The 13,535-nt window shown below is 39.1% G+C and overlaps 1 protein-coding gene across 3 annotated transcripts in view; it reads right to left on the bottom strand.

Moving 5' to 3' along the window:
* The window catches only part of DOCK10 (dedicator of cytokinesis 10), a 280,494-nt gene that overhangs the window by 210,597 nt on the left and 56,362 nt on the right, over window positions 1-13,535 (bottom strand). The window contains exon 1 of one of the 3 annotated variants that reach the window (XM_021713938.1): window positions 4,022-4,183. The exons of the other annotated variants lie outside the window; for them this stretch is intronic. Coding sequence (XP_021569613.1) covers window positions 4,022-4,183 — 162 coding nt within the window. Of the gene's footprint in view, window positions 1-4,021; window positions 4,184-13,535 lie in introns of those variants that run through there. 3 annotated transcript variants of the gene reach the window in all.

Raw genomic sequence — 13,535 nt, 5'->3', positions numbered from 1 at the left:
TTAACAGTCTCTGTTAGGAAGAGTCACATGTTCCTTGTAAATGCCAATGGTCTACAATAGTTAATTTTGATGTTTAGCAAGTCTTTCCACTTTGAACTACACAGCTAGACTGCAATCATGTCAGCCTCAAAGCTTGTTTCTGCACAAGGATTCAGAACCTGAACTGTAGGAATGAGACACTTTGGTACAAACTTCCAGATGAAGTCTAGTGTGCCAGAGCCTTGTGAAGGGTGTCAACATTCAAATCCTTGTGTTTATCTCAGTAGCTTTCTTCATCCTTAACTTACTCGTGGACATTTCAATCAAGAGCGAAGTGGAAGTTTTATCAACTGAGCTTTTAATATTAGTATCAATGTCAATAGTAAATCATCAAAATGTCAAATAATCAACAGATATTTATTCATCGTCTAGTCTGTAAAAGGCATTCTGCCAGACACAACTGGGGAAAAAAGGAGACTTGGTTCCTTTAGGAGACATGGAGTTTCCCACCCACCAGTGAGATAAGATGTGAAGAGTAAAGTAAATAAATCATTAAAAATCCAATTAAATAGTACAAGGTATGTTAGAAGGCAAACAATGCATGATTAACTTTCAAATGGACTGTAAATATTATAGAAGGTGAGGAGAGAAAAGTTATTTATGCATCAGTCATTTCTTGATATTTACATTGGCCAGACTTTACTCCTTCTTATACAGTTCCTTGAAACTCCAGACTCACATATATAACTTCCTACTTGACATCTCCATGTATAGATATTTGAAATAGGCATTTTGAACTCAACATCCTTATAGTAAACTTAGATTCTCTCTCCAAACCTTCCCCTCCTGTAGTCTTCCCTATCCAAATGGCAGCTTGATCCTTCTAGATGTTCAGGCCATAAAAAGTACAGTGAACCCTGACTTTTTCCTTTTCCCATTTATATTCAATTCATAAGCAAATCCTATTGATTCTACTTTTGAAATATATCCAGAATCCACCCACTTATCAGAGTCTCAAAAACTACCACCGAGGTTTTTTGCTAGGACACCGCAATCACTTCCTGATTAATGGTCTCCCTGCTTTGTCACTTGATTCTCTACAGTCAAAGATCCTGCTACTTCCCACTTAAGGCCCTCCAGACTAAAGAACTTATAGTTAATATAGCGCTTACTACTCACCAAGCACTGTTCTAAGCTCTTTGCACATATTAACTTGCTGAATTCTCACAACAACTTTACACAGTAGGTACTATTACTCCACATTTTATTACTTGAAGATATGAAGGCACAAAGAGATCAAGTCATCTGTCACTATCCCACAGCTGGTGAGTGGCAGAGAAAGGACTCAAATTCTGATAGTCAGACTCCACAGCCCATGCTCTTAACGTCTCTGACTGCTCAGTTCAATGGCTTCCTTTCCTCACTCTAGGATAAAAGCCCAAGTGTTCCTGAGAGCTGCAAGCCTGACATGATCTGTCTCCCATCACCTCCCTGACCTTCCCTTCTATGATCCTCACCCAGCCATGCTAACCTCCTCACTGTGCTTCAAAAACCTCAGGCTTCTTCTCGTATTAGGGCTTTTCACTTGGTCAATTCTTCTGCTTAAGACACTTACCTACTGAAGGTGGCATGGTTCATTCCTTCACCTTCTTCCAGACTTTCATCATATATCACTGTTTCAGTTAGGATGTCCCTAATCATTCATCTAAGTAAAATATCTAGGCACTGTTCTAAGCACTTGGCATATATTTTGCTTTATTAAACCCGCAAAACAGTTGTGGGTTGATGAAATTACTATTCCTATTTTACAGACGAGGTAAAGAGACACAGAGATGTTAAATAGCACATTCAGGGTCACACAACTTATAAGTGAAGAATTCAGGATTCCAGCCTAGATGTTCAGACTCCAGTCTGTAATCATACCAAAAAAAAAATCAATGTACAAAACTTAGTGACTAACAGGCAATGGAAAAGTGAGCAGAAAAGAAAAATCAAAATTTTTCCAGAAGCTCAGAGCCAAACGACTAGCAAATATGAGAACATCAAGTTGAAGGAGGAAGAAGGAGAGTTTAAATTATCATCTTCCAGAGCCATGCTTCTCATAGTGTCATCCAAGGCCACCCCTCCATCAGAATCACCTGTGAGTGCCTGCTAAAAGTGCAGATTCCAGGGCTCCCTTCCAGACTTTCACATACACAGTCTTTGGGTTGACTTGAGTTTGTACTCTAAGCATCACAACTCTTAACACAGCATTTCCACAACAACAAGAGTTTCAACATGTGCTATCCCCTTAAACTTTGCAATTTAGGGCAGGGGTTGATAGGTTTGTTCACTGGTGGATTCCCAATACGTGAAAAAGTGTTTTGCTCATAGTGGGCCTGCAATAAATAATTGGTAAAAGTGTACATTTATGAGTGACCCACAGGAAATTTTCAAGATGCACAATCACTCTGAGCACATTTTACTCTGAGTGGTCAAAGATTTCCATCATACTTCTTGTAAAAAATCTGTTTATCAGTTTTATCTCTATTGCCTTAGAAGTGTGAGCAAAGTGGAAAGTACACCAACTTTTGGAATCATTGATCTAAGTGTGATTTGAGGTGCTGGCATTTGGCAATTGTGTGATGTTAAGATATTCAACTTTTCTAAACCTTTCTGTTATTCATCAGCAAATTCTTTATCACCCCTACTTAATGTCAATAAAAGCACTGTATATATCAAAAGGATCCTTGAAAAAAATTATTAGTTGCTTTTTTATTCCTCGGTCATTTTGAGAGAGAATTTTTTTGCAAATTTCTAGCTGCAAAATTGTATATATTAACTAAAAAAGTTAGAAAAAACTGTTTTGATGACTGATATGACATGAGCAATACATATAGTTATAGAATGTGTTACTGTTATTAACAAGAGTCAAACTTAGAAAACAAAAATCTCTGAATTTGAACTATCTCAAATTATCTTCAATTTAATTTGTGAAAACGTATGGAACTAACGGTAGTGATTCCTCTTAGAGATAATCTACAGCCCACTAGTTCAAGAACAATATTGCTTTTGCAAATCAAAATTGATTTGTTGAAGAAGTTGGCATAGATGGAATGTTATAGCTTAGTATTCTGTCACTCAGAGGCATAACCCAAGCCAAATGACTTTCATTTAAAAACTTTTAGTGTAACAGGTATTTTTTCATTCATTATTTACTACATCCTTGATATCTGAACATTGAAATCCAAGAGAAAAAAGTCGATTGTGCTGGATCCACCCAGACTTCAATGCCTCCTCTATTTTGGAAACTTTAGCATACCACCAAATCCTAGCAGGGGATTTCAGTGACTAAGCAGATCTCTCCTTAAACCTAAAAGGAAAAACTATATCCTCTAATTTATTCTTGCTGATCAAACAGATGAATAAAAAAAGAAACAACATTGCTTATGACAGTGAAAGCACAGATAAAAATGTAATTTGACAAGTGGCAAAAAAACCACCAGTTTTCTAATTAAAATACCATGCATTCTACAAAATTCCCAATACTTTATTCTGCTATTATGCCCAAGTGAAGCATTTTGGAAAGACATTTCCACTGCTGAATCGGAAAGAAAATCCCCAAATATCTTGAAGTTAGAGATCTAACTTCCAGTATCTTTACAACTTTACTGGTAACATGTGATATAAAAATATCCATTTTGGATTCTTCTCTCAAATTATAGGTATAAAATGAAATCCACTTAATTAAACTAAACTCCAACATTTTCTTTTTTTTTCTGCACAAAAGTTAGTAAAGCCATAAAAAATGTCAGGCAGAAAAGAACTTCTAGTAGATTCATAAACAGTACCTTTTCATGACAGATTTAAGAGAAAGAAAATCTATTCTTTGAATGATAGAAATAGTTCTGAAATATTTCCCCCCAAAATGTACAGCAGAGTAGTAAACTCTAGGTCACACAACAGTCTTTATCTGAAGCCGAACACCAAAGCCCCCCTAAATTGCAACCTCTCTATAATAACAGTTCAATCCACTGAGGCTGCTTTACCACGGATACCATACCATTATGATGAGGGTTCTGGGTCTACTCATTTCATCGTCACTTTCCAGAGGCAAAATTTCATGGGATGGTTCCTCCTGGCGTCGTCTACAAATGTGTGGACAGCTCCTCTGGACCACAGAACGAAAAGCCTGAAGCAGAACAATGCTGGCAGTGCAGCCCATCGCTGCATCCTGGAGCCTACAAAATAACTTCTATGTTGATGCTATGTTTGCAAAACAGTGGCTCCTTGTCCCTGAAAACAGCCTACACTGCAGCTGCAGCAGGCTCACTCTCCAATCACTTCCTTGAGCTCTGATCATCTGATCACGGCCAAATAGCTTGGATGCAGAGATGGGAAAGATTTGATCCACAGAAACTGAACACATTCAGGAATATTAGAGCATTTTTCCCAGAGAGTGTTTCTCAGTTCGTTTTGAGAGCATGCTTCCGGTTCACTACAACGGCAGCTGTCCATTCCTCTTTCATTACAGTGACTCTCTTCCAATCCTCTTTCAGAGGTCTGAATAAATGCATCTTTCCCACTCAGAAACATACATAAATTACTCTTTTTCAAGTTAACCAACTAAAAAATCTGAGTTCATACAGACAATCTTTCCCGAGGCAAATAAGCGTCACAGAGAGAAAAAATGATTGCTTTAAAAAAAAGTAAACACTTCCTGAAGGACATTTTGCTGGACATATCATTGACTGAGGTTTTACTTTTCATAGCTCATAAGATCCAGAAATGAAATTGGCTCATTTGAAATGTAGAGTACGCTGGATCAAGATGGTTTATCAAAAGTATGCAGGCATTAACCAAACCCGGGTGAGAGACACCAGTGTTCTGCTGTGATTTCCTTTCAATAGCATGGTTGTTCTGTTCCCACACATGCAGTTCTGCAGCCTAATACATTTTTATATTTACATAGGAAGCTTGGAGGGCTGAAAATATCTCTATTACCGAGGTCATTCAGTCAGCTCCGCTGAGCTGACCTCTTAGTAAAAGCAGCTGCAAAGCATTTTAACCTCCTATCAATAAGCATTCAAGGCTTTGTGAAGGACTTTGAGGTCTTTGGTAGTTAAGAGTCTAGTATTCCCTGACTCTTGTGAGACTAGTCATTTAGGAATGAACCAGAGAGAAATGCTTAGAAATCATGTGACCTGTCTGGAATGGTCTCAAGATCTAATGGTATACTGAAAGAGAATAGGGCAACAGGGGATGCTTGCACTAAAAATATCTCATGGAAAATGGATTTTGCTTACAAATGAGGAAAGTATGAAATCCCCAATAGAATTTTCAATGTCGGGATCTTTCTGCCAAGATAATTCTTCCTGTGTAACTCTCGGAGATTCAAGGAAAAAAATAATGTTTTCTTTGGTTTCTAGGCTCCTCAGTGTAGAGGGTGCTGCAGGAAGTTTGGGGAAGGTTTGTTTTGCTGGAAGGTGTGGCAGCCCCAGCCTCAGTGGAGTTGCTTTCTTAGAAACATCTAGCATAATGCTCCATTAGGCATTAATTACTTAGTAATCTGTCACAACACAACATCGTTTTAATTGGTATGTTTGCCAGAGAAGTAAAACATGTTTCTTTTTCTTTTAAGAGGTACTGGCTGCCAGTCGTTCTTCATCTCTCTCTGTTTTGAGCAAACATATTTTAGTACTGCTGGAAAAGGAAGAAAAAAATGCTAATGATGCTGGCAAGTCCCCTAACTCCCTCTGGACCTTTGTCAGAGTGCCCGGGTGCTAATCTAAACCATTTTTACTCCAAACAACTAGGGCATTTACTAAAGAGAGGCTACAATTTAGCCTGTCTGGCTTGTGTGTATTGAATATCTATATATAATGGTGTCCATCAGAGACAAAGTACAGAGTGGGCTTATATGTTTATGAATGTGTCTTTTCAAATAAGATTGTTCCTCTGGGCTCCCTGTATGTCTGTGCCCACCCCCACCCCACTTCCATATCCCATGGCATCTCTAGCTGTCTCCAATCACTTCATTAGGTTCTTATCATCTACTTATGAGTGCATAGCTTGAATGAGGAAGTCACTGACTGGAAATGCTTACACACTTCCTGTTCAGAAGCTGAACAGGAACGACAGGTACCTCAGGTACTCACCATGGGTTTGGCAGGGTGGATGTACTTCACATTCCAAACTCCTCTCTAGCCATCTCTCTAAATCTGGCTAAACTCTGGCGTGGTTTTTGGAGTCAGATGTTTTGGCAGATGCCAAAGTCTTTAGGGAAACAAATGAGATGCTTTCTAGCTATTGCAGTCTGTTTCATCGATCCCCTCTTTGCCTCTGAGGAATTCACCCTATTATTGATGGGCTGCCGAGGGACTCTCAATGTTCTCTCTCCCTCTCTCTCTCTCTCTTTTAGCCTCTATTATCAGGCTAAAGAATTTCCAAGGATTAGTTTCTTTGGAATTCAGTACACACCACCACTACCCAAGTGGTCAAGAAACAAAAGGAATGAAAAGTGGGAAAGAAAAAGGAGACATGGTCTCCAATATTTTCTCATGCAAAATTTCAAACATGCAGTGAAGTTGCAGAAAAGGATTTGGTTCTGACCTCTTCGTTTTACATAGTGAAGGAGGCTGGGGGTTTGGTGGGGTGGGGGGAAAGACAGAAATCAACCCAAAAGAACTTGACCATGTTTCCCCTCATATTGAGTATACATGTTAATACATAGGATATACTTTGAAATGAGGCATAAACTCTTCACCAGGTGCCTGCTATTTTTGTTCAGACTATTAATACGAAGAATATTTAATTTTGCCTGCAAACATCAAATGTGCACAGTCGTATGAATAAATAACTTTTGGAGATTCTCCTTTGATGACTTATCGGCCTCCTTCCCCTAGCTGGGTCTTCTTTCATGATTCAGTAATATATTTATGACATGTAAAATGCTAGAAGCACTATTTTTAACTTATTGTCCTAGATGAAAAAATAATGTCACTAGCAGTTTGTTAGTGAGGCTAAATTTTCCAAAGAAGTGTTGGGAACTAGATTTCATTCTGGGTCATTAAATATATAGCATATTGTATGTCATTACACATATATAAATTCACTCAGATCTTATGAAAAATGTTCTTGTTTCAAAGCAGAGATAACTATGTGTGTAAATATGGAGTAGCTTTGGTATACAGAAGAAATGGAAGGAGAGGTAGAGGAGATGTTTTGACATTGTATTGACCAGGGAGAAAGATGAACATAGGAAGAAAAAATAAGGAAGCTTAGAGAGTAAAAGGAGGGTGAAGAGAAAAACAAAAAAGGAATTAAGGAACAACAAGAACAAAATCACTCCTGTCTCAGGGGACTACTTGCTCAGCTTTAAGCTGCTCATCTTTTTTTTTTTAACAAGTCCTGACAGATAAATGTGGCTTTCAGAGCAGTTTTTCAAAATCTTTTGGCCTAAGAATTATTTAGCATAAGATGTAGATATTTCTACCACTCGGATAATACATCCAAAGATCTTTTGACAGTGGGCAAAGAAATATATACTTAATTTAAATAAATAATGCCCATTGAAAGTGTTGGGCTTTCCCAGCTTTGTTAAATTATGTAAGAGCTATATATCTAAATCAGTATATCTAATCTGTCTTGAGATATCTGAATGTATCTTGACCATGCTGAATTGGATTCTGCTTGGGTATGATGATGTAAAGCCAATGTTCTTCCTCCCCCTAAAAAACTTGGTGCGTCTGAGTCTTCTCTTGATCTGTAATGCTGACTTGCTTGGGTGAAACGAAGTTTTCTGCCATTTTCTTTAAAAATCAAGTATACTGAAAGCTACTGCTGATAACAAAATGTTGTCATGTAAAAACAAAGATGAGCTTAGATAAAACATTTTAATTGAGAAATGAAGCCTAAGAAGATCCGCCTTAAGTGCTTTTTGGATATCCCTAATACTGTATAGCTCAGCTTCTATTTTATTTTTTTGAGATAGGGCTTTATTTTGCAGCCCAGGCTAGAGTGCAGTGGTGCAATCACTGCAGCCTTGTACTCTTGGGCTCGAGTGACCTTCCAGCCTCTTATCTCCCAAGTAGCTAGGATTACAGGTGTGCGCCACCATGCCTGGTTAAATTTTATTTTATTTTTTGTAGAAACAGGGACTCATATATTGCCCAGGTTGGTCTCAAATGCCTGACCTCAAGCAATCCTCATCTCAGCTTCCTAAAGTTCTGGGATTATAGGTGTAAGACACTGTACCTAGCAGTATAGCTAAGTTTCATTTGGTGCTTCACACACTCTGAGTTGCTGTGAGTTACCTAATAGGGTCATGATTATAACCTATTTATGAAGAAAATTTATGGGAGGTGGATATTTTGAGAGTAGAATTGTGTCCTCCAAAAAACTATATGTTGAAACCCTAAACCTCCAATGTGACTGTATTTTGAGATAGGGCTTCTAAGAAGGTAATTAAGAATAAATGAGGCCATAAGGGTGGGGTTCTCATCAAATGTAATTGGTGTCCTTATAAGAAGAGGAAGAAACGCCAGATATTGCTTTCTCCCCGCCCCCCTGACTTATTCACTCTCTCCTTCTCCCCCAAACCTTCATATGCATAAACGGAAAAGGCCACATAAGACACAGTGAGAAGGCAGATGTCTGAAAGTTAAGAAGAGAGTCTTCACCAGAAACCAAGCCTAATGGCACCTTGATCTTGAAGATTCAGCCTCTAGAACTTTGAGAAACACATTTCTGTTGTTTAAACCACCTAGTCTGTGGGATTTTGCAATGGCAGCCTTAGCAGACTAATACAAAGACCTTGCCTGGGAAAACCATCATCTAACAATGAAGCTTCAAGTGAATTGTCACCTCCCTGAAGAAAGGTTATCAACCCCTCCATGTTGAATTTACCCCACCTTCCTCCCTGCTTCCATAGCACAAATGTTCAAGAGTCACTTGAGAATTCGCTTCTTGTTGCATCTGCATACCCTCTGGCCAGCAGAATGTGGTTTCTACCATATCTGGAGTCTGGAAGCCCTGACTTCTAGTTTGAAATGGTATACAGAGCACCTTTTTTACTTCCGTCCTTCCCAAAACCCAAGTGGGCAGTATAAAGAGAATATATTGATTGCAAAAATGAGAAAAGGTGGGGGGACTTTTACAGCAGATGAGAATTTTTTTAGTATTTCTGAAGGGAGAAGAGTGAATGTGATCACATTGATTAGTAACCAAAAATGAAGTGTTTAGGAACAATTTACTTGCTCAGCAGGAAGATGCAATAGATGGGAATCACTACTTTCAACAGTATCCCAAAGATGTTCCAAGTTTGAGAATGTAGGGATGGATATGAGAAAGTAATTCAAAGACTATTCTGCCATCTCATCCCTAGCCCAGATGGAACACTAGAGCCCCTGACAGTGATTCTTCTCAAAAGAACAAATGCTTCCAGAACACATAGCTTAGGTGTCAGCACCTGACAGAAGCCCCCTCATTATTTCGACTTTGGCCAGTGGGGATGGGGACATATGTCTAGCCTGCCTACCAGGCTGGTTTACACATCCTGCAATAAAGACTGCAGTTGGTACATTGGTCATCCTAAGAGCTCACACATCAGTTGTCAGTAGGATCAAATGAGAGAGGGACCTCAAATGTTCTTCCTGTCCCTGTTCTCAGAACCAAAAGGCAGATCACTCCAGCTACCCAAACCAAGTAGATTCCTCCTTGCACCTGGGTTAATTTATAGAGAAACTGGTAGGACATACAGTCAGCATGTAGAGATCACAATGGCTCAAATCTAATTTGTGCTTGTCTTCATGGCATCCTGCTGGAAGAGGCAGTTAGCAGAGCACAGTAGAAAAATTCCCAGTGAGCTTCAGAGTTGGATAGACTCGAGCTGCAATCAAGGTTCTGCCATGTATAAGCTGTGTGTTCTTGACCAAGTCACTTAACCTCTTTGAGCTTCAATAGCATCTGCTGTAAAATGGGGATAATGTTTTATACTTTCAGAATACTGGTGGGAGGAGAGTATCTAAAATCGCCAATACAGGGCCTGGCCTATAATAATCATTCGGTGAACCAGTGTGAAGCTACCTCTGCTAATATTAGTATTAGAGGCTTAGTCTTCTCCCTCTTGCCTCAAGGTTCACCTTAAATGTGATACTGCCCTGGAAAAGGTATGCCTAACACGCTTTGCTCCACAATTTTGAACTTCAGTCCTTTTCATTGCACCCTTCCTAACACACACAATGTTATTACATTCCAACTGATATTTGAAGTATACCTCCCCTTTCTATAAGACATCGAAGATTGTGCTTACTTTCTTCAATATATATTCTGCGTCTACCTTGGTGTAAAGGCTCAATGAGTTATTATAATGATGATGATGATACACTAAGAAAGCAAGCCCTTAAATAGCATTTGCTATGTTCCAGGCACAGTTCTAACTAGTATTTACACATATTGATTCATTTACACCTCCCTTCTGAGATAGTGTTATGATCATTCCCATTCTACAGCTGAGGAAACCAAGGAACAGATAAGTTAGAGATTTCCTCATAGAATCACAGTTGGCTAGAATTGGCAGAGCTAGAATTTGAATTTAGCCAGTTGGGCTCTGGAGTCTGACCTTATAACTAATTCTGAATGTCAAAGTTGTGCCAAGTAAACCTTATATCTTCCAGAGGTAAATTTATACCACAAAATTTTTTGGCATGCATTGAGGGTAGTGAGGCAACCTTGGAAAATCCCCTCTGAGAGCTCATCAGTCAGTCCTTTATGTGATTATTTATGTGATTTTTTTTCTTGGATGACAGTTTCAGAGGGCAGCGTGCAATCTTAGCAGACTGTTTTAAAGTGATGATTTAAATTGTATGTTGTTAGAAATGTAAAATACTTTAAATGTAATATATTTGATAAGAGAATTAAAAAAATATGCTGTGTTTACTATGTGAAGTGTTCACTGGCCGAAATGACTCAGATCCCCAAATTGACTGTCAAAGTGCATATTTGTAATATGGAAATGTGATTGGCTCCCTTTGTCACTCCTTGTTGCCCCCTAGAGAACACAAGATGTTAGTTAACATCAAAATGCCACCAGAAAAAAAGACACCCTGTGATCCTGCACATGTCTATGCACACTCAAAGAGGAAGGCCTGCTGCCACTTCTTCTCACATCCATTGGAGGCTGACCTGGTGCCCTGGAGGGTCAGCTGAGGGCTTCGACTCCTCACTGCTGCAGAGGGAACCAGACACCTGCTTTCCTGGGCTAGGATGAGAATCTGGGTGTGACCATCAAGTTGGTGGGAGTTCAGCTGCCTCACAGTCTTTGTTGCGCCTTCCTTCTCCACCACAATTATTCTCTGTGGAATAGTGTGAAGGGGAAAATGTGGGAATCAAGGCATAGCATAAGAAACCTCTATCTACTTATTCAGGCTGTAGCTCCATAATAACTGTGGAATAAATGAATCAATCAATAGGTAATAAAAATCACATCATCATCATCATCATCATCATCAAGCTCTTAATTATGTTGGACTTTGTAAAATTTCCAGAGGCTCAGCAATTGTTCTCCAGCAAAAGTGACCCAAAGGGGGAGTGCCCCCATAGATTTAAAGTGACAGGGGATTTTGCCCCAAGTCAGTAAAACCAGGTCATGGGATTTGGACATTTTCCAAGCCAAGATTAGTGAGAATCTTCTTCTGTGCCTATTTCCAGATGGGTAAGCCCCCTCAGGTCCAAACTCAATTAAATGGTTAGGAGGGAGTTAATCAGTGCCTTCTTAGCTGCAAAGTGGAAAACACAGCCCAGTGAAGTGATTCTCCCTAAGGCCCAGTTACCCTTTATCAACTTGCATCTTTGCCTCTCCTAGTGCTGCTTTCAGTCAAGACTTTGGGACTTGGGTCTATTTTGATAGTAACCCGTGGCCTCCTTTTTCCACATCCGTGATTTGTTCAATTCTTTTCTTTCAGTTTTTCTCTTTTCATTTTCACTTAATTATAGCGGCCACGTCTCTACAGGCTCCTTTTCCACGTGCTGACACGTATTGAGTCGTACAATTAATCACTCTGGAAACAAGTACAGTATACTTTCATTTTATCTTCATTTTCCTACCTTTTCCATTGGTGCAGCTCAAAAACAGATTATTCTTTCATTGGTACATTTAGATGCACCAGAAAATTATCCTTCATTGCTCTCTAAATCAGTTTCCTTCAGAGTGCATGGATAATTTAAAAGTTCCATTAATTACTTACATTTCTCAGGCATCTATGTTTGATTGAATTCTTCTCAGCTCATCATAAATCTTTCTTATTCTTAATAGAAGGTAGTATTTTATAGTAGTTAGGCAAAAGATCAGGAAGCAGATTGCCAAAATTTAAGTCGATGTTGAGCAACTTATTATCTTTGTGACTTTGAGCAAAAGTTTTAAGCCTCAGTTTCTTTATTTGCTCAATGAATGACCTTGCATTGAAGGTTTAATGTTCACATCAAGTGCTTAGCCCAATACCAAGCACATGGTAAGTATTCAACACATAGTAGCTATTACTAGAAAAGAGAAGATCTAAGGACTTTCAGACATGCTTCTTTTCTCTCACTTCCTTTCTTCCCAAGTACTATTTTTTTTGTCTCCTGACTCTTCCTTGCTCAGGGGCACACAATGTTCCCTGGGTGTTGAGGGAGTAGCAGTGTGGGGTATGACTCCTCTGTGCTTTGAATTAGCTCTCATGGTAATGTGATAGAAGTGCTATAACCCCTTCCCAGTTTTTTTCCTTGAGTAAACAAATTTGAAAGAATATAACAATACCTCACTTATCTTGAGGTCACTCTTTTTGCCTCTTCAACTATTCTGATCAGGGTCAAGTCTTAGAAAGGAAGAGGAAAAACTTTTACAGAGTCAGAAAGAGCACTTGATTACTTCAATGAAGCTTACGGGAGTCATCTAGAGAAGAGGCAGTACTCATACCGTCATGGTTCACACCTTTACCTGATGCGGGAATCGAAAAATTATGCAGGAATCTAAAAATCCTACACCTTCCAGGTGTAGGATCCAATAGTTTTGTCTAACTACTATATTTAGAGAGAACACCCATGACCAATGTCTGGACTTTAAAGCAGAGGTGAAGATAGGAGGAACTGCTGCTAGTGTATACCACAATTCTTTCCTTTACCAATATTTTTAAAAAGACTATAATGAACATCCCCAACAATGTTGCATAATTGATAGGAGGAGTACTGTCTAAGCACTTCCCTAAGCTGAGCTGAACTTACAATGGCTTTTGACCATAAAGAATAGAATTCTGACTTGCTGTGATCCAGTGGGAACAGGGAGCTGCCAATTAGCATGGGAAGGACATACCTGCTGAAGGCCAGTGTGCCGATAACTTCTTCAAGGGGCTGTGGTGGGCCTAGTTGTTAAGTTAGCCCACCAAGACTCAGTCACCAGATGGGACTGGGGCTGTGGACATGGAGCAGAATGAAGGCATATTTTTCTAGCCTGATACCTAGGAAGTGATTCAGAGCAATGAACATGAGTTTGGAGTTGAAGAAACTTGTCATGTTTGAATTATGTAGGGTTTGCATACTAG

Source organism: Carlito syrichta, unplaced genomic scaffold (assembly GCF_000164805.1).
Source record: "Carlito syrichta isolate Samal-C Ts95f unplaced genomic scaffold, Tarsius_syrichta-2.0.1 Scaffold304926, whole genome shotgun sequence".
Lineage (NCBI taxonomy): Eukaryota > Metazoa > Chordata > Mammalia > Primates > Tarsiidae > Carlito > Carlito syrichta.
The sequence above is the reverse complement of the archived record's forward strand: the minus strand, read 5'-3'. Positions and strand labels throughout refer to the sequence as shown.